The sequence below is a fragment of the Sabethes cyaneus genome, chromosome 3, assembly GCF_943734655.1.
Source record: "Sabethes cyaneus chromosome 3, idSabCyanKW18_F2, whole genome shotgun sequence".
NCBI classification, from domain to species: Eukaryota; Metazoa; Arthropoda; class Insecta; order Diptera; family Culicidae; genus Sabethes; species Sabethes cyaneus.
In genome coordinates this window covers 185,930,530-185,952,501 of record NC_071355.1, presented here as the reverse complement: position 1 = coordinate 185,952,501, position 21,972 = coordinate 185,930,530, and the positions used below count along the sequence as shown (strand labels likewise).

At 40.9% G+C, this 21,972-nt stretch overlaps 1 protein-coding gene across 4 annotated transcripts in view; it reads left to right on the top strand.

The window, feature by feature from the left end:
• Nucleotides 1-20,711, top strand: part of LOC128742198 (uncharacterized protein DDB_G0283357) — a 55,294-nt gene extending 34,583 nt beyond the window's left edge. For 3 of the 4 annotated variants that reach the window (XM_053838470.1, XM_053838469.1, XM_053838468.1), the window contains 7 exons: nt 110-292; nt 364-488; nt 2,327-2,405; nt 4,504-4,557; nt 4,621-4,996; nt 5,094-5,108; nt 19,060-20,711. In XM_053838470.1, the coding sequence (XP_053694445.1) occupies nt 110-292; nt 364-488; nt 2,327-2,405; nt 4,504-4,557; nt 4,621-4,996; nt 5,094-5,108; nt 19,060-19,184 (957 nt within the window). In that variant the 3' untranslated portion in view covers nt 19,185-20,711. The remainder of the gene's footprint in view (nt 1-109; nt 293-363; nt 489-2,326; nt 2,406-4,503; nt 4,558-4,620; nt 4,997-5,093; nt 5,109-19,059) is intronic. The other variant, XM_053838471.1, reaches the window with a different exon arrangement.
• The last annotated feature ends 1,261 nt before the right edge of the window (nt 20,712-21,972 follow it).

Sequence of the window (21,972 nt, the reverse complement as noted above, 5' to 3'; positions counted from 1 at the left end):
GATATCAAAACCACGAGATAAACTTCAGTAGAAAGGGTTTAAATTAAAGAAGAAAACAATACTTGCACACGGCACTGCACATACCTCTCTAATTGTTTTTCTCTTACAGCAGGGTAATAATACTTACGAGCTGAGCCAATCGCCCCAACCACAGCAGCAACAGCAGCGGGTACCAACATTGGATCAAATTAGTTACGACAATTTCAGCCAAATAAACGACGGGTTGTCGTCGCCGAACCAGCAAAATTCTCCCGAAAATATTCTTTATGGATCTCATGGGAACATTTCACCGGTGAGAAAGGGTTTCCGTGAAATGTTTAACAATTTTTAAAACTGCTTTTCGTTTCGTTTTTCTTCTCGTAGCATGTGATGCTAGATTACCGAAATAGGCCAAGTCCCGGTTCTAGTCCTGGTCTGGTGCTCAACCTCGACTCAAGTTCTAGTGCACCATGCAGTCCTGTGTCTCATAGTATAGGAAGTAATAACGGGTAAGTTTCGCTTGTTTTAAATATTTTGTAATTATGGCAAATCGTGGGGAGCGTAAATAAGCGATGGTCAAATTTTATGTCAAAAATATGTTTGCTTTAAAATATTTCAAGAATCAAAGCTCTTCTGGTTCGACGGGGCTTCAATTGGCTACGTAATCCATAGAAAGCCCAATTTGCTCTCTTTTGTGTCAGTCCATCCAACGTCACAAAACCGGCTGAGGTCTCGCCCGCTATTCTGACGCATGATTTCATCCATCGTCGTACGAATAGGTTTAAAAAGTTTCGTTGGAAAACTCTGTTCTAGCATCAGCTGCCATAGCTCATTTCGTTTGACTGAATCGTACACCGCCTTAAAGTCCATAAACAGTCGGCAAGTTGTACTCCCGGAACTTGTCTAGTAACTGAAGCAGGGTAAAAATCTGATCCATATGGGAGCGACCCACACGAGAAACAGCTTTGTACTCGCCGAAGAAACAATCCAATAACGGCCTCAGCCCACAGAACAGGATACGGGAGACTATCTTATAGAAAGAATTGAGCAATATAATACCGCGGTAGATTGTACACTCGAGTCGTTCTTTTTAAAAATTCAAAAATGTGGCAAATGAGGCCGTCCAATCACTGCTCCTGCATGTGTTCTGCGCAGATCCTGACAATGATCCGCTGAATTGCTTCGTACAAAACATACCAAATGGTGCAGTAGCACAGTAACAACCGCATTACTGTGGTCCCAGTACTGTATTTCGCATTTCATTTCTTTCCAATATCGCTTTAGATGACCTCCAAATTTTTTATCCGTGCTTCTGTGTAATGAATTTTACCCTTCTCTCGAAGCTCATTCAACAATATGAATATCGTTCCTCGTATTAGTATCACTCGTTTTAATTCACCCTGACGAGTGCCCACTTCGTTCCACTGACCAGCTCACGAGCTGTAAGAATGACATTTATGTCGAGAGTTCTGTGCGATATGTGATCGGTGTTAAGTGAGACCGGAGCAAGTCGCAAAATTTAAAAAAAATGGGTTATTGACAGGAAACGATCAAGAACTTCCTAAACTACATTTTACTCTAATCAGATTACATAAATGTTTGAAATAGCCAGGGATATGAACTCATTTCGAACGGTTGATAGCATTAAGCAACACAGAGTAGCAAACTTTGACTTCGTTTTTCTCGAAATTAGGTTTTTGTTGCTTGGTTCGGTCTGATTTAACACCGACCATGTGAAGTGTACGCCAAGTAACACCTCAATTTACAGCCTTCAGAATTTTGGGTAAGCTGTGTCAAAGTAATAAGACAATGGCGATCCCGTCAAAGTAATATCACAATGGCGATTACAAAGTATCACCCGAGACTTATGATATATATAATTTTAAGCGTGACGGGATGCCTGCAGCCAAAACAAACCATGCCGAGACGGGATGTCCGCAGTTTCATCTGGATAATGCTGAATTCAGCAAGAAGGAGAATAATAGAAGGGGCTGATAATAAACCCATGCTCTAAGCAATTGACATCGAATAACTTGATACTTCTGAGATTTAAGCTTACGACCACTGGCATATTAAGCTAATCAGTCAAAACTGTCTAGTGTCCATTGTCGTGGATCGTTTGTTTACTTCATAAAGTTCTTGCTCAAGAGTATATTCTCTTATACAAAATTAAAGATATCTTTAAATCATTAAAGCATCATTATCAAATTAGTGCAGTTGGTTAATCGAGAACGCTTATTCATAAAGGAGTGATATGATCCGCTTCTTCTGATATGAGCGTACACATAATAAGAGTTTAATTTGAATTCATGTATTAACGCGTTTCTGTAATTCATTCCTTTTGCAGACAATCTTATGACAAGTATCCATCGAATGATGTTTATGTTCAAAACACCCTGCCACAACACCTGGAACACATAACCCTGGTAAGTAATTGTTACTGAAACGCTCTACAAATAAACATTCAGTCATTAACTCGAAATCTTGTGTTTCGCTTTTCTCAGACATCAAATTAGATATTTACCTATACTTATTCCATGATATCTAAATCAAATAAAAACTCAAACTGTATTACGTTTTATAGTTTCTTATTTTATTGTAAATATTCTTCTTCCTCACCCCGCATCAAATTCAATCTATTTATCCTTATTGTTAGGAATTATCACCACCTCGGCTTTTCCCACTATTCCGTTTCGTTGGTTTGATTTTTCTACTGCTTTATTTCACCGTTCTGATATGGGCCGTTTGCCTACCGGCTATTTTAATTTGTACAGTTTCTCTAATAATCTAACGATTCAAAACATTCAGCGAAGAGCTGAATTATCATTTCCGAATGACTAATGCTGATTCAATTCACCTTCCAACCATCTACTTAAACAATTACCATCAACCGCCAAATAAATCATCATCGTTTCTCCGTTCCTCCATCACTGTATATGCACCGTGTGCCGCCGCGATTTAAATGCTAATACCGTACCGTACCGTACGCCCCGTATATAACACCCAAAAACGTTAATCATAAAACGAATACGTGATGGTAACGAATATTGCAAATGCACTGCGCTAAAACTGGGTGTGCGTTTCTAAAAGGACTGGACTACTTTGGTTCGAAGTCTTGTCGAGTCTGGATGTACATTAACCGCCCAAGTTCAGGTTGATACCAATATCTATTTTTTCAGATATTTTCTCTTTTTTATATCTATTATACTCTATTTTTCTTATTCTTGCTGATGCTGTTTTTTTAAAAACATTGCTTTCATTGCATAAATTTGCGAATAATTCTCAATTGGATCTTTCATGATTTCTGTATGTGTTCTCGGTTATTGAATCAGATAATTTAAAGTCCTGCATAGTAGAGGATTGTTACCTCGAAACATTCTTATCGGTATCTTTTATCATTGTTTTTGAATCAAATGTTGTAACGACTTTTGTGCTGTTGTTTAAGTAGGTACCCACATTGTATTTGCATGATGCTCTCCTTTTCGCAGTTTAGTAGTAGTTATGGAATGCTTTCGAGTTCATTTATATATTCTAATTTTATATTTTTAAATCATTCAATAGAGACGCTTTACATTCATGATTTGAAAATCTAGTTTTGTCCAAATCAAGTTTTAAAAATTTCCTTGTACAACCTGTTGGTTATGATGTTTTTACTACAAATATTATTCTTGCAATTCTATATTTTTCTGTCATGCAGAGATACTGATATCCATACTTTCTGGTTTCATTTCAACGAAATGAAAGGCGAATTGAAGGCTGCAAAACTTATACTCTGCATTCGGCATTGTGCTTCCGCTAATTTCGTTCTGTCGAATATTGGGATCATTACAAATACTTTCCGATATCCAAGATTGTGTTCCTATGCCGAGTGGTTAAAATTACGACCCTTACTTTTTTGATTTCCTTGAACATTATTTGCTAGGTTGGACAATACAATATTGTATTGTGTTGTTATAAATGTTATTGGTTGATAGCAACGAATATTGGTTTCGAATAATTGACTATCAGCTACCAGGTTGATAACTACAATTAGAAGTTTAGTATAATTTTCTCCATTCATATTATTGAGCCCTCCGTTCACCGTTTCTTACCAGGGTCTAGTAAGGACCGGGATGCAACCGTAACATTTGTGGTTTTTAACTGTAATACTGGAATTAATAACAAATACGTGTAAACATTTGCTTAAACCTACCGATTAGGCTTCCTAACCTACAAATTAAAAATAATAAACAATTTCTTCAAACAAGTTCTCAAAAAAATGGAGAAGTATAGGCTTATCAATAACTTTGATATAATTAAAATTATTTTTAATTCTATATTATCTTGACTATTTGTGTACACGTCATCTTTTGACCATCAGTTTCTTTTTATCTATCAAAGTTGCAAGTAACATTAAACTTCTGCATCATCCTGCTTTCATTAGGGTAGTACTACTATGCTTTTTGATATTACTGGAGTTTTGCTCGCCCATCCAATTCGGCAACATGCTAACATTTCTTTTTCTTATCCCCAAACGTTCTCTAGGGAGACAACGCATTACCACCGGATTTCTCCGCAAACCAGTTGGTATTTGGAACGGTATAATTTTTTTTCTGGTTTCAATTTCATTATAATTATTCAATATTCTCCCGTCCAACACAGTTTGACGATCCCTACCTGACGCTAAACAACGATCTCAACCTGCGGACGGACCCAACACATCAACAGCAGCAACCGCAATCGCAACAGCAACAACAGCAGCAGCAGCAACAACACCAACAGCAGCAACAGCAACAGTCCCAACAGTCGCACCAGCAGCACCAGCAGCATCAGCAGCATCAGCAGCAACATCCGCAGCATACCCCTCCACAGCAATCGCCACACTTAAACTCAGTCACGTGTGGTTCACTTCCCAACAGTGTAAATCACCAAAGCTACAGCCATAATCACAACGGGAGTAACGAACCCCTGCTTAGCCTGCAGACAGCTCCACAAATACAAACAACTCCCACCACGATACCAGAGATTGTGTTTACCGGTGAGTAGTTGAACGGCTTGTAACGTTTTCGTCGTTTAATATTCACGAAGTGTAAGCTGCATGGTGTGACTAATCGTCATTCTTTCATTTCTTACAGATTTCTCTACGAGAGGTAAGTTGTCATCTGTTTGTAACACATCTAGCCAAACGAATTTAAATATTTCTCCATTCAAAACGGTTCAACATAATTATTTGAAAATTACAACCAGTACATTTTTCTGTCAACGTTTGTTATAAAAATAGAAGTATTCAGTTTATGTTAGTAGATAACTATGTAACTTGAGCGGGATTTTTGTAGTAATTTCCGAAGATTTAAAACTGTCAAAAAATCATGAAAATTGACTTATGTCAAATGGCGCTTGTGGGGTTTCTCAAACAAACAATTCAATTATTTCCGGATGTAAAGGCAGTTTTTTATAACTTAGGTACAATTTGCAATATTAAAATAAAGTGCGTGAGATGGGCAAGGCACAAATCTTCCACATGATTGTGAGGAACGTGCTCCTCAAGCCAAAGATGCTGATACCTAACACCGTGTGGGCACAGTTGTTTGTACTAGGAATGCATCGTTCTAAATAAACGAATCCAAAGGAAGTAACAATTATTAAAAGCCTCTCGCTTTAAATGGGCAATCAAATCAATACAGTAAACACCCGCTGCAAGGAATTGATACGTTTAATAATTTTGTCGCATTTTGTCACTTTTTAAGTTGAATTCACACATCCAGCTTAATTTACAATAGCAAAACCTACATAATGTTTAATGCTTGAGCATCGATAAAGTTAAAGTCACTATTGATTTCGAGTTTTTGAATCAATTCTATTAACAGAAAATCGTGATTTTGGTAAGTAAAATGGTAATTTTACTTCAACATTCAATACGGTCTAGCAAAATAGGGCCCCACACTTTGACCGATGGATCTCAATGAATTTCGGTGACCAATATATTACTACAGGTTCACCTGAAAAAAAATCTTTCGACCGGATAATCGAGCCCGACCTATCGAATATACACACAAGCAATTTTTTTTAGAAATTATAAATGTAATTTCGGAATCGAAGGAGTTAGCGGCTTGATTCCTTTAAAGAAAATGTTCGTTTTTGGTGAATCTCAAAGTGAAAAAATTGATTTTTGATGTCCACCCCGAACAAAAAACTTTGAATTACTCTTCAAATTGCAGCACAAACCACTTGAACGTCACAGCATCACCGTGATCAGCATCACAGCTGCAAGTCCGTAAAGAACTACCGGTATAAACAGGTTTTTCAACAAAGCCAGCTTCGCACAGCGGCGTGTGCTTCTTCAGTCGGCCCGATTTCTTGCTTGAATGAGCTACTGGATGTCCTTACTAGTATTGTTGACCTTGGAAACATATCACTCTTTCGAATTATTATCCATTTATCTGCCATAGCTGGTGTCAATCGACTGTATCATATGCTGCTGTGAGGTCAATAATGATGTGATGAATGGGATAGTAAAAACTGGTCCGTGGTGGCCGTAATTCCCATGAAGCCCACCTGATAGTTCCCTACAAACCTTGTGCTATCGGTGACAGCCAGCGTAACATGATCTGGGAGGACAGAACAGAAGTGGAAGTAGAAATCCAAACACGTACATGCTACTTTCTACAGATACTAGCGAACCTGGCGGTAGCGAGTCACTTTTTCCCACAAAAACACACGAACGCATACGAATGCACACGAAAACATGTGAAAGCTGCTATGCGATTGGCAGCGAGCGTTCTGCTTATATTGCTGTTATTCGCTTCTTTGCGAAAACCTTCCCAAAGAAAAAGAAAAACAAAAAAGTCTCTGTTACCAGTTTTGATCACCGAATCCTTCGGACTTCCACTTCTGTTCTGTGCTGGGAGGCTACCTTGTAGGTTGCGCTTGCCTATGTTTACCAGCGTTATGCCGCGATAATTGCAGTAGTCGACCCGATCAATCTGTGGCTGGGTGTAACAAACACCTCCTTCCATCCATTCCTCCGATAGGTTCTCCTCCCAAATGTTAGAAATAACCCAGTGTAGAGCCGTTGCCTGCGTCTCTGGGCCATGTTTATAATGCTCTGCTGGTAGGGGGTGCTTACCCGTGGTTTTGTTGGACTTCACCAATCAGATTTTTTGTTTGACATCTTGGAGATCAGTTGCTGGGACACTACTATCTTTCATGGCCATTCTTAGGTTCCTTCTGCAACTTCGCCATTGAGGTGTTCTTCGAAAAACTACTAACACCTTTCGCCTCCGCCAGTGAGGGACCTTTGCCGATGAACTAACACGCGTGGCTCCACAAAAGAGTGAACAAGTGATGGGGAAATTGGATCGGGACCCGAACTGTCTGTCACAAGCCAGGATAAAGGAGGAGTGTTGAGATTTGTCTTTCGGTGTGCAATGCTGAACCATGGCAAACATGTGATGGATCCATCTAGATCTGCACACCGAGTCTCTTCCGCGGCAAATCTTATAAAAAACTTTTGCTCTCAATGTAGCAAGCAACATTGCAGCATGCTGCACTTTGAGTGAAGTGCAGAAGAGGACCCCAATCCTCGGTGTAACGCGACCCGTGCCTAAGGATGAATGCTTGGGGGGGTCTAATTAAGTCTCCCAAGGTCAAACGGAGCCTGTATGGTACCAGGGCACCCCGTGCAGTAAATTGCTCCCTCTGTTCTAAGCTGGTAAAGAACAGTTGATTCTTTCATCCAGCAAATTAAAACTATTAAGATGGAAAAAATTAATAAAAATTCTAATTTAAATGTAATTAACAAATCAAGTGGGGGATCAGCGCTTAGGAGTGAGCCTGACATCGATAAGACCGAAGACGAAACTGGCGATGCTGATATAATCAGTCAAATCCCAGGATCCAGTGGTGTCAACGGTGCAGGACTAAACCCAAAACAGCCCGGTCGTACCACAAATCATATAAAACAACAAAGAAAAAATATTAAGTTTGTCCAGGTGAATCTTCATCATGCAAAGGGAGCAACTGCTGTACTTTGTAGAAGATTCACAGAAAGCAACCTGGATGTAGCACTGATCCAGGAGCCGTGGACCTATAAAGGTAGGATACAAGGAATTCCTACAAAGTCGTGTAAATTGATTTATGCCGAAGGTGAGCTCTCGCCAAGAGCTGCCATTTTGGTAAGTGAAAACATAAAAAGTTTTCCAATCACAGAATTGATTACAAAAGATCTCACAGCAATAATGATGGAGGTTCTAACGACCCACGGCAAGACTGAAATTTGCGTAGCATCGGCATATTTTCCAGGAGACGTGGGTGAAATACCTCCATCAGAAGTTGTAAATTTGGTTTCTTATTGCAAGAAACAAAACAAAACATTTTTAATTGGATGTGATGCAAACGCCCACCACACTGTCTGGGCTAGCACAGATACCAATAACAGAGGTGAACTCCTTTTAGACTTTATATCATCAAATGATATAGATATATGCAATAAAGGGGAAAAGCCAACTTTTGTAAACGCAATAAGGCAAGAAGTACTTGACTTAACACTATGCAGTCCAACGATGACTGATAATATAAAAAACTGGCACGTATCGAACGAAGGATTCTTTGTCCGATCACAAGCAAATCATATTTGATTACGAAGCTAATCAGCAACTTAAGGAAATTATAAGAGACCCCAGGAAAACAAACTGGGATCAGTATAATTTGAAATTGAAGGTTGGAGTCAAGAATTTGAAAGGTTGCTCAAGGACATGTGAAGAACTTGAGGACAACTCAAAACAACTTTCAAACCTGATCCAACAAGCTTATCACGAAAGCTGTCCTGCAAAGGAACGCTCTACGAATAGAGATGTACCTTGGTGGAACAAAACTTTGGAGAAATTTAGGAAGAAAACTCGGAAATTATTTAACCGGGCTAAACGAACACAACAGTGGGAGGAGTATAAACAAACTCTCACTGCCTATAATAGGGAAATACGAAGATCAAAGAGGATTCACTGGAGGCACACATGTGAAAACATTGAAAATACTCCAGCAACCGCTAGATTGCAGAAAATCCTCGCTAAAGATCATTCTAATGGGTTAGGTACATTGAAAAAAGAGGACGGCTCTTTTACTAACTCAACTAAGGAAACATTAGAATTAATGATGAGAACACATTTTCCCTGTTCAATCATTAATACATGCGGAGACCAAAGTGCACCGGCATTGAGAACTGTGAATCTTGAAACCAGGACAGACATTCACGAAATAGCGAATGAAATGACTGGGTTAGATAGAAACAGGAATGATGCTTGTACTTTGGCCAAAAAAATTTTTACGAGAAGCAAGGTTGAATGGGCGATTGACACTTTTGAACCCTTCAAATCGCCGGGTAGGGATGGAATTCTTCCTGTACTACTGCAGAAGGGCAAGGCGTTTTTAACACCTATTCTAACAAACCTTTTTCAATCAAGCCTGATACTAGGCCATATACCAGCAGTATGGCGACAAGTACGGGTCACGTTCATTCCGAAGGCTAATAAGAAGGATAAAACTTCACCTAAATCCTTCAGGCCGATAAGTTTATCCTCTGTTGTCTTAAAAACAATAGAAAAAATAATTGATGAGCATATAAAGTCATCATATATAGCTCAAGATCCGTTGAGCAAATATCAATTCGCATATCAAGAAGGCAAATCTTCGATAACAGCAGTACAAACTGTTGTAAAAAAAATAGAAAAGTCATTTGAAGCGAAGGAAATTTCACTAGCTGCCTTCCTAGACATAGAAGGCGCATTTGATAATTCATCTCATAATTCAATGATTACGGCTATGACGAAACGTGGTTTCGATATATCCATTATCCACTGGATTAGCGAAATGTTATCAAAAAGGGAGATATCAGCAAACCTTGGAAGCTCATCTGTAAGCGTTAGAGCAGTAAAAGGGTGCCCACAAGGAGGCGTAATATCACCTTTATTGTGGTCTTTAATAGTTGATGATCTTCTTCAAAAGTTGACAGCGCTAGGCTTTGAAATAATTGGCTTCGCAGATGATATAGTCATAATTGTTCGAGGAAAATTTGATTCTATTATCGCTGACCGAATGCAAATGGCTTTAAATTTGATTTCATCATGGTGTGATAGGCAGGGCCTCAGCATAAATGCCAATAAAACTACTATCATACCATTTACGAGAAGAAAACAATTTACATTAAACAACATCAGATTGAAAGGAACACTTTTAAAACTTTCAGACACTGTCAAATATCTTGGAGTATTTCTTGACAGAAAACTCAATTGGAACACACATCTAGAGCAAGCAGTAAACAAAGCTACAAATGCTCTATGGATATGTAAAAGAACTTTTGGTAAGCAATGGGGACTGAAACCGAAGATGATTTATTGGATCTATTCGGCAATTGTCAGACCCAGGATTTCCTATGCCTCGTTGGTCTGGTGGCCAAAAACGAAAGAGAAAGCTACCCAAAAAAAGCTGGAAAGACTTCAAAGGCTAGCCACTCTTTCAATAACAGGTGCAATGAGAAGTACACCATCGAAGGCATTGGATGCTTTACTCTATATACTTCCATTGCATCAGTTTATACAATTAGAAGCTGAAAAGAGTGCTCTAAAAATCAAAAGATCAATGAACCTCTTTGAAGGTGATCTAACAGGTCATCTCAGTATTCTAAAAACTATTAGTATTAATCCTATTGTAAATAATAATGAAGATTGGATGGAGAAAAAATACAACTTTATTCGAATATTTCGGGTATTTGAGCCTAGACGTGATTATTGGGAAGATGGTGGTCCCGATCTTCGTCCAGGCTCGACAGTTTTCTATACAGACGGTTCAAAAATGGACAATCAAGTTGGAGCAGGAGTGACTGGCCCAAGAATAGACATGTCAATTTCTATGGGCAGATGGCCAACTGTATTCCAAGCTGAAATACAAGCAATTATAGAATGTACGACTGTGTGCTTGCGCAGGAACTATAGACATTCAAATATATGCATCATGTCAGACAGCCAAGCAGCTCTAAACGCTCTAAAGTCGGCGACATGCACATCAAAACTTGTCTGGGAATGTATTCAATTACTCCAAAAATTGTCTTGTCGTAATCAAGTCAACCTGTATTGGGTCCCAGGTCACTGTGGAATCGATGGAAATGAAAGAGCTGATGCGCTTGCAAGACTCGGATCATCTCATCAATTTGTAGGACCTGAGCCCTTCTGTGGTTTATCTGCCTCTGCTTTAAAAATGGAGCTAAAAGCATGGGAATGTGCGAAAGTGGAATCAAATTGGAATAACACTTTCATTGCTAGGCAGTCGAAACGGTTTATCTCTCCAAACGTTTCAATGACTCGCAAAATCCTGGAGCTTTCGAAGAAAGATCTTAGCATTTATACTGGTCTTATAACAGGACATTGTCCGAGCCGATATCATCTGAAGCTAATGGGAAAACTTCAAGATGATATATGTCGCTTCTGTGGCATAGAAAAAGAAGACTCGGAACACCTGTTATGCCGATGTCCGGCAATTCTCAATAAAAGATTAAGGTTCTTTGAAAGAGGGCTGTTAGAACCCTCTGATATTTGGAGAACAACTCCCAGCGCAGTAGTGCACTTCATCCGAAGTGCATCACCGGGCTGGACAAATGCTATTAGTCAAACAATGACGATCACTTCTGATAGTGGTACGTCATCTTGACAACATAGCTATAATAAAACGGGGGATATATCACAATAGATCAAACAAATGGTCGCAGTGATAAAAATACCCAACATGGAAAAAAAAAAAAACACCTTTCGACTACCTCGCACTTTTTGATCAGTTGCCCTTCCTCGTCCCTATGGCATGTCAGGTTACGTTGTGTAGCCCTCACAAGATTGGTTCACCTTCTCGTATATCTTGCTCATGCTATTAGCTCAGTGGCTTCTCCTATGGTTGAGCATTTTCTGCCTCAACTGTCTTCGAGGGTTGAAGCACCTATCCAGTTTCAGCATTTGTGGCTCGAGCATGTTCCTCACAAATTGTGAGTCTCAATTGTGTGGAAGATTTGTGCCTTGTGTGAAGCACCTAACTCATCGGGAGAAACGCAGTACTACATCCAGTATTTGGCGTTGTTCTTGCCAGGTTGCGGGTTTACTAGCCGCCTAACATTCAGCCGAGAAAGGCGGCTTTGAGGTCTCTGATATACAGTTGACAGTTTTGAGCGCACATATACTGCTACTAGGTGGTGGTCAGAGTCAATATCCACACCCCGTAGGGAACGTATGTTCGTGATGTTAGAGAAGAATCGGTCTTCTAAGAGAACGTGGTCAATCTGGTTCATTGTACGTTGGTCAAGTGATCTCCAGGTAGCATTGCGTGAGAAAAAGATGCATCAGATCAGCCCTCTGGAAAGGAAGCTGCAAAGTTTATACATCGTTGGCCGTTATCATTCATGTCGGTGTGCGGGCTATGAGGTTTTATCACCGGTCTATGACTTCTTCCCTATAGACCGGGTTTCATATCCCCAATGACGCTGCCGCGCATTGCCTCCAACCGCGTGTAGAACACTTCTCATCGTCGGGTCTACCTTCCAGCGGGCAGTGCATGTTGATGACTCTGTAACTTAACGAACATCCCCTCATTGATGCTTCTCTTCCAATCTATCACGTGATCTTGTATTCCGCCCGACACTACAAAGCCCGTACCCAGTTGGTTGGTAGAGCCATCGCTCTTATAAAATAGTGTCTTGCCGCCACGAACCTTCCAAACCTTCTCTCCTTAGCGACAGATCTGCTGCAGAGCTACGATGTCGAGTTTGCGAGGTATTGAGTCTCCGTTTATCGTCCTTGTTACGTCTCTTAGGTCGATGTCGAGTATTCCGCTCCGTGTTTGTAATAATCATTGTTTAGGTAGGTTGCCTTACCGGGTTTTCCGAGTCCCGTGATGGTACTGACGCCTTAGCTTTAGTGTCGAGACAACAAAGCAAAGCTTACGTGCTACATTTCGTTATCAAAACTTGACCTTCTGTTTTTATGCGACAGACTTTGCAGCCAGCCGTAAGAATACAGGACAATTACGGGGCTAGTGTAATGATCCTATTCACTCTAACAGCCTATCCCAGCCGTGATTCAAATATACGACGACCGGCTTATTAGACCAGCATCGTATCTCGACACCAACTAGGAGGAGTGTCGAGCAGTGCCCGAAAAAACTGTCAGCCCTGCATGAAGGCGAATATGAAACACATTCAGCGCATATAGTTGTACCCTTGGCAGTATTCTTTTATCTGTCAACCCACGGACATGGCCACTGAGCTGGTGAGAGTGTATGTGTTTGTCAGTTTTCTAACATTCAAAATAATTCATTCATGAATTGCAATGCTGAATGATTGCTCGAGTATCAGGTATCAGGTATCAGCATCTTTGGCTCGAGCAGCACGTTCCTCACAATCATGTGGAAGATTTGTGCCTTGCCCATCTTGCCCGTGTCATCATTTACCTGATGAGGACGGGAAGGAAAACAGGAGGAATAGGAAGGGGTGGATGAGGAATTTGGACAAACACAAACATATATATACCGAGAGATTTTTGTACCCCCGAGGGGATACTGCAATCCTTGGTAGTTAACTTATCAAAAGTACACCCCCTGGGGGGTATACTCATGATAAATAAGAGCTTATAGCTCAATACCGCTTTCGGTAAGGAACATCAAAATGTCTCGTAATTTTAGTTTCCTAAAATCCGATTCATTTAAGACGTAGGATCCAAAGATCCTATGACGCAATTGTGCTACTGCAGGACAGTTGCAAATTACGTGATATGGTGTACCGTAGTCGGATTCACATAAATTACAATGAAACGATTCAGCTCGCTGAATCGTAGCCATATGATAATTTAGTCTGCAGTGACCAGTCAGTGATCTGACAAGAATACTGCAATTTACCTTTGAGTGTTGCAAAAGAAATTTCGCAACCTTCTCACAAGGCTTAACAATGAAACTTTTCGTTTGACGACAAGTTTCAAGATTTTCCCAATAACGTACATGTTCAGATGAAAACCAAGATCGAATCTTTTGTTTTATCCAACATGCCGCAATTGGTAAAGCAGGTTCCGGTCCGAAAACCGACTTTTCTGCTCCAGATCTTGCTAGTTCATCAGCCCATTCATTTCCGGTTATACCAGAATGGCCAGGAACCCAAACCAGATGAACGGCATTTAGAATGCTTAGTTCTTCTAATTGGGTGTGGCAGGCGATGACTGTTTTAGATTTAGAATTAGCCGCACAAAGGGCTTTTATAGCGGCTTGACTGTCAGAACAGAAGTAGATAATCTTGCCTATCAGTTCTTTCTGAAGTGCAAACTGAGCTCCGCACATAATTGCAAAGATTTCAGCTTGAAAAACGGTGCAGTAACTACCCAACGAATAGGATTCCTCCAATTCCAGCTCACGGCAGTAAACACCAGCACCCGCGCGACCTTCGTACAAGGAACCATCGGTATAACAGACCACATAGTCGGAAATTTTCCTTTCCATGTAGCCTGACATCCAATCCTCTCTAGGAGGAAAGTCACTTGAGAAAGTCCTATACGGGAAAGTACGCATGAGCGTTACATCGCTAGGAGCAAGGGCAAACTTGTCCTCAGCAACAATTTGCGACCACAGTCGAGTATGACCAGTGGAACCGTCCACAGACTGCCAAAGGCCAATCGCGTGTAGTCGATAAGCACATATTAGTGCCTCTTGCTTCAGGTGGAAGTGTAGAGGTTTAATATTGAAAATAGCTTCTAGGGCGGCAGTAGGAGTTGTAGTAAATGCACCAGACATTGCCATTAAACACATCCTTTGAAGATGGTTTAGCTTTGTCTGGACAGTCACAACTTCCCCTCTCTGCCACCATACAAGACAACCATACGCCAGTATTGGTCTGACAACGACCGTGTATAACCAGTGTATGTATTTGGGTTTAAGCCCCCAAGAGTTGCCAATTGCTCGTCTACATTGCCCAAAGGCCATGCACGCTTTTTTAATTCGGAAATCAATATTTGTGGACCAGTCAAGCTTGGAGTTGAGAATCAACCCCACGTACTTCACTTCGTTCACAACATCAACATCCGAATCGTAAAAGCGCAGAGCGCGAGCTCCATTGGTATTTCTACGTCTTGAAAATAAGACGATAGATGTTTTGCTCGGATTTACCGAAAGTGCAGTTTCTCGGCACCACGTTTCTACGACACGTAGTGCCTGCTGCATTAAGTCAAATAATGTGCTTATGCACTTTCCAACTACTAGGATGAGATAGTCATCCGCAAAACCATATGACGGATAGCCTAGACCATTGAGTTTCCTCAATAGGCCGTCCGCCACAAGGTTCCATAAAAGAGGCGAGAGAACGCCACCTTGTGGACATCCACAAACACTTTGCTTCCAAATGCTTGCTTGCCGTAAGGACGAAAAAAGCAATCGGTTACTAAGCATTTGTTCTATCCACTTTATGATTATTGAAGGCACATTATGATAACGAGCAGCCTCCAAAATGGAAGCGAAAGATACGTTATCAAACGCGCCTTCAATATCCAAAAAAGTTCCTAAGCAAGATTCCTTTTGTGAAAAAGCAACCTCAATTTTATCCACCACATCATGTAATAAAGTGGTTGTAGACTTGCCACTTTGATAAGCATGCTGTGCTGAATGAAGAGGAACTTCTACTAAGCTTGTTTCGCGGATGTGGTGATCAACAATCCGCTCAAGTGATTTAAGCAAGAAAGACGTTAGACTGATTGGTCTAAAACTTTTGGCTTGCTCGTATGTCGCGCGTCCACCTTTAGGAATAAACTTAATGGTTATTTCACGCCATTGAGTTGGGATGTACCCAATAGCAATACTACACACAAACATCCTTCTCAGAATGTGTTTGAAGTACTTGAATCCTTTTTGCAGTAGAATAGGGTATATTCCATCTGTTCCAGGAGATTTGTATGGAGAGAAGCTGTTCACGGCCCACTCAATCGCTTCAGTTGTGACAAGTCTCCGAGCAAAAGCCCATGAGTCTAAGCCACCTAAAACGATTTCTGGATCGTTTCGAACTTCAGGTTCCACACAGCCCGGAAAGTGACTATAAAAGAGACATTCCAGGATTTCATTGTCATTCGAACAGTATTCACCGTTCGAACTTCGAATGTTATTAACCTGATAATCTTTCGATTTTGACAGTATTTTATTAAGTCGACTTGCCTCGCCGAAACTGGAAACGTTGCTACAGAACCTGTGCCAGCTCGTGCGTGCTGAAGATCGTAAAGCCTTTGCATAGGCTTTCCGGGCCTGCTTGAAAGGCTCCACGCCATCCCTGCGATGTCTATTCCAGGCTCTCCTGCATCGTTTCTTTAGTTCCGCGAGATGAGAGTTCCACCATGGTGTTCCTCTAGTCGTTTTAATAGTTTTTAGCGGGCAAGCTACTTCAAAAGCTTCCGCAATAAAAGATGTTGTGACATCTACAGCCACATCCAAGTCGATCGATGACTCAATCGTCGGTTCGAATCCTTGAAATTTCGTCGCCAGTTCCTCCTCAAAGAGTTCCCAGTCAGAAAATCTCGGATTGCGAAATGTTGCAGCGTTCAAGGAGACACCCAAATGATCAAAATATATAAAGCAATGATCAGATATTGGTGTCTCATTTGAAACATGCCATTGTGCCAACTCATGACTGATCCTGTTAGAGCAGAGTGTTATATCTAACACTTCCTCTCTACCAGCTCGTATGAAAGTTGGACAATTGCCAATGTTGAGTATTCCAAGGTTGGTACCACTCAAATATTCCATCAAATCAGAGCCTCTCAGATTGATATCCGAGCTGCCCCAAATGATGTGATGGGCATTGGCATCACTGCCTACAATGAGCGGAAGCCCACTAGATTGGCAGTATCTCACCACATTTCTGAAATCGTCGCTGGGAGACGGTTCATCGTGTGGTAAGTATGCAGAACAGTAGACATAGCGCCTATGGACATCATCCACGACGAGTTCTACTGTGACTGCACAAATATCTCGAGTAGTCAACTCAGAGATAAGGCATGCACTAATTGACCTATGCAACAATATGCATGCCCTGGGCATCAAACGAGGATTTGTCATACCAGTTTTGCTGAAAACAGCAAAGTTCTGGTTTCCAATATCCGTCGAATGAAAGTACCCCTTGCGAAAATATGGCTCCTGGACCAATGCGATGGTGACAGAGCCATTAAAAAGTTTTTCGCATAAATACAAATTTGCTGCCTGTTTGTGTTGAAGATTTATTTGTGCGACTCTAACTATTTGACTAGCGGAGTATATGCACAAACAATCTCCAACACAGATCAGACAGCAAATTGTAAGCGAAGCCAATTAAGTTGGCCAGAACGCACTTGGCGTAAAACCCATAAGGGAAATTGGGCAGGACTACTATGCTGTTCCCACGAAACGCAAGGGACAACAAAGATCGACCGTACCAGAGCCCCGCATGGCACAGTAGGGGCAAGATGCCCAAAGCACTCCGTTCGCGACTGGCATGTTTTCACCCCTCCAGCCATTCAGTCATCGGCACGGAGATAGACCTTGACTTAGGGGCACCTGATTTGCCGACTCCCGGCAGGATCAGGTCCCGTGGCTCAATTTTTGCCCAAACGTACAATTCGGCACCAACCGCCAAAGGGCGTAAGTGCAGATTGTGTAAAACAGACCGATTAAGAGTCTCTCTCTCTCTCTGTGCTAAGCCAGCTGAGAAAATAACTCTCTCCCGGTGTGCTCACACCCCGCAGCCGCGCCCTCCGAAAATCCTGCGCCGAACTGCACGATTAGGTAGCCGGAAACCACACGGCGAGTGTTCCACCTTCTCTGTCTGCATACGACAACCAAAGTTGCACACATTCAGCGCATATAGTTGTACCCTTGGCAGTATTCTTTTATCTGTCAACCCACGGACATGGCCACTGAGCTGGTGAGAGTGTATGTGTTTGTCAGTTTTCTAACATTCAAAATAATTCATTCATGAATTGCAATGCTGAATGATTGCTCGAGTAGCCTGTCAGTCAATTTTCTTGCTCTTGACTGATATTTTAGATCTCAAAGTTTAGTTTTTTTAAACTGCCTGCTTTTTAAAATCAACCAAAACCCAGCTGAAGAAAATTATTTAAAACTTTGGAGCAATGTTTACGCTTATTGTAATTTTGTTTACCGTTGTCGGCAGTTAAAAATGAATGAATGATTCACATTTGATTTCTTTCATTATTATCGAGAATGAATGAATGTAGAGAACAACGCGAACATGAACGCAAGTGGTTCGCTAGAATCGTTGTTTTCAGGTTGGCAATGCTGAGTTCATCTAATCTGTATGAGCAGTATGTTGAGAATGAGTAGTATATTGCATCAACTCAGGCGTGCACTGGTGTCGAGACAACACATTTCTTAATTTAGCCGCCCGCACCAGATCAAGCCGCTCCTAACCTGGTGTACAACTGTTCTCTTTGTTTGTTAATTCTCGAAAATCGCCCCTGACATGGGGACAAGGCTATTCCCAGTGTTGCGAAACCCGCACTCGCGTGGTCTAATTTTCGAACATGCGCCATGATCGACTTTCTCGCTCGTCAATACAACTCGAGTAGTTGATACCGATCACTCACGAGGGCGTAAGATGAAGAAGAAAAGAAAAAGTAATGCAAAATCTGTATTCAAGTACATACATCCTAGTGTGCCACTAGCCCTCGCAAGTTGTTGGCTACGTGAGCGGGCCGTGCAGAAAGACACTACGAGGCTGTGCACTCGCGATAGCAGAATGTGCGCCACATAGCACTGGCGGTTATTTGTCGTACACTTGCATCAGCGTCATAAGCGTTGGATGCTATGCTTCTCACACTCGGTTGCGTGAGAGTGGGCATCGTTTGAAATTTGTGTCAGTCTGTCAGTTTTCCCCCACCTCACCTAGTTTCGCTAATGTTAAATATATAAAATAACGATTGAAAATCTTTACTCGAGAATAACATATTCAACGAAAGAATTATTGAATTCCTATTGAAATCGATGCGATTCGCATTATACTTTACCACGACAATTCTCACACGACGATATTTTTACTTTTCGTTTTCATTTTAGCAGATGACTTTGAAACCGACCTGGGCCTTGGACAGATGGATTTCCAGAGTTTCCAGATGCTATCCGATAGCGGCACGATGATTGATCCGATGGACGAGGATAGTTTTCGACGGGAACTTCAGTGAGACGACGTTCCAGCTGGTCGAGCTGATGATTCGACAACAACACGGTTACAAGCTTTTGTTACGTTGCTTTAAGTTTAGCGTTTTCGTTTGCGTTTATAGAGCTAGGCGAACGGGATGATAGAAGCATCGGGACGGATGTCTTCCTCCCCTGGAAGAATGTGGATGCACTGTTACTTCGCGTATGAGATGGTTCATTTTTATACGAGTCATGCTTTTAAAACGTAGGTGACCCCGAAATATCATAAGACTATTAATGTGCAGTACTACTACAAGTGGTTAGTGTGTTTTAAGGTTTTATCGTAAGAATGAACAGATACTTGAGATAACGAGGAACAATTAGGTAAGTTAATCGATAGCGGCGGCAGGGCAAAGGTGAATAGTTTAGAACACTAGTTAGCATGTGAGAGACTTACCGAAATAGAACAGAGCCGAGGCATTGATAGAGAACGAACCTAAATTGGAATTTAAGACATAAAAGCACAAATCGACTCCGTATACCGTTTACCTTAATTTTGGCGCAAATTTTTTAGTTATTTGTTGATCAGGTTTAATTCCGTACTAATATCATGGAGATTGATATTGCATGTTTTACGTTAGCAAATTTATACATGACCTTAGTAGTTTATCTGCAGTATATAATCAGAAGTTTTGTTAACAATAAACGTACATGCACCGTACTAGCCTGGTATGCGAACAGTTACGGAAATTACTTAACATTTATTTAGAAGACGATCGTTTGTGACTGAGATGAGTTTTTTTTATGAGTGAGTCTCAATCTTTTACACAAAACAACTACTGGAAGAATGATAAAGCTGTATTTAGATAGAGTTATATGCAAAATAAATTAACTTGTGAGCCTTCAGAAAAATAAAACTAAATCCAAACGAAAGCTGCATGCAAGGAAGTAGACGTGGCTAAGAGAGACAGTGTGTAATTTTAATAAGAAGAAAACTAGTTGAGAAGATAAATATCGTAACATATCAAATCCATCTTTTCCCCTGCAGCAGACAAATAGTAATCCAATAAAATCGCTCCCAAAACAGTTTTATACAATGTAACCAAATCGAAAAGTCAAATAGCAGTTTAAATAACGTTCATTTTCTCTCGATATTGCTCTCTCTCTCTCCAAACAAAAGTCGCATTTCCAACTAGCCTTGCAGTCACCGACTATGAATAAATCTATTTCACTATGCTTCTACTAGAATACATGCTATTATACTGTTAAACCATTACTCTCTTTCCTATCTATCATACAATCCGTTCTACATTTTTCCTCGAAACGATTAAACAAACTAAAAACAAACAAACGATCTTCACCTAAAATACACATTTTTTGCGTTACTAAGGAAATAACCACAAGAGATCAGTGTACTTCGAAGTTTTTTATTCTAAACGTTGAGCAAACACAAAATGGAGCAATGGTCACATAACAGATGGAACAAGCACCTGTTTATTGTTGAACTTGAGAAGTAGAGTGAAGCGAAGCTGAAGAAAAAACGACCTAGCGTAAATGTTACACTAAGAAGACCTTCAACAAAAACTGTATAAAGTATGTTTTAAGATGAAAATCTGCTTCTGTTCTTTTATTTATTACTAGTCCTTTTTTTCTGTTGGTGTTATTCGTTTGTTTTGAGCTGGAGGCTTTCAATTTTTAGTTCTCTTTTCGGAGGTAAGGAAGGACTGTTGAATGAAAGACGTCATTTCTTTTAAGAGTTTTGACACATTCTTTGCCACCAAAGAACCTTTTAAAATCATAAAAATATACGATTTTGTCATGAATTCATGCTGGAAAATTGTTCGGTAGAAGAAGAGGTTACTTTCAATGATGGATTCTATTTTTGGCTGCTCTGTGCTTTAACGCTTCGCCACAGTGAGTCTACGAGACCTTTGGTTTGGCTTTTCTCATCTATCGCTTTTTGGTTCTCAGCATATAACTAATAGTTATGGAATATTCCATGCCTTATATTTACAACCACCCTCGCAGCTTATTCCGTGCCAACATGTATATCTCTCCTACAATCATTGGCCCAGCTTTTCGGCGTAGTCGTCGTTTGTCAGTGCGTAGTTATTGATTAAACTGTAATTGAAAAGTGATAAATCCTTAGTTATTAACGTACATCCCAAGTAACAACTTGGTTTTATTGCGCCACTTACTTGGTTGGTCTGACGACCCAATTCTCGCCAAATCATGTACCACCATACTAGCTGTGCGCACCTCCCAGTTGGCCTCGAGGTAAGACGCTGGTCTAATAAGCCAGTCGTCATATACTCGAATCTCGGCTGGGAGAGGCTGTTAGAATCAATAGAATCGTAGCACTGACCCCGCACTGTCCTGTATTCTAACAGCTGGTTGCGAAGTCTGTCGTATAAAAACAAAAGGTCAAATTTCGATAACGGAGGGCCCTAGGGCTATTCTGTAAGTCACGTCGAGTGTCACTTTGCTCGACTAGTCGACTTTTGGTATTATGTAAGTCACACGCGACCCGGTTTTGTCGAGTAACTCGACTGAGTCCACCGCTAAAAAGCTAGTGACTAAAAGGTTAGCAAGTGACGCCTGAGCTAGCTTTGTTTTGGTCGTGCAATGAACCGCTATGCTGCCCGTTCTTCTTGCACTCGACACTCGACAGTGACAGAGTCGAGCCGAGTTGCTCGACGTGATTTACAGAATAGGGCCCGGAATTAGTACCCAGGCTTTGCTTTTTTTACTAGCTGTGCCCCTCTGTTTCTTGTTCCTTCCGGATTTGTTTCAAAAATAATTTGTGCAGCATAGTTGTGTGGCATTCTAGCA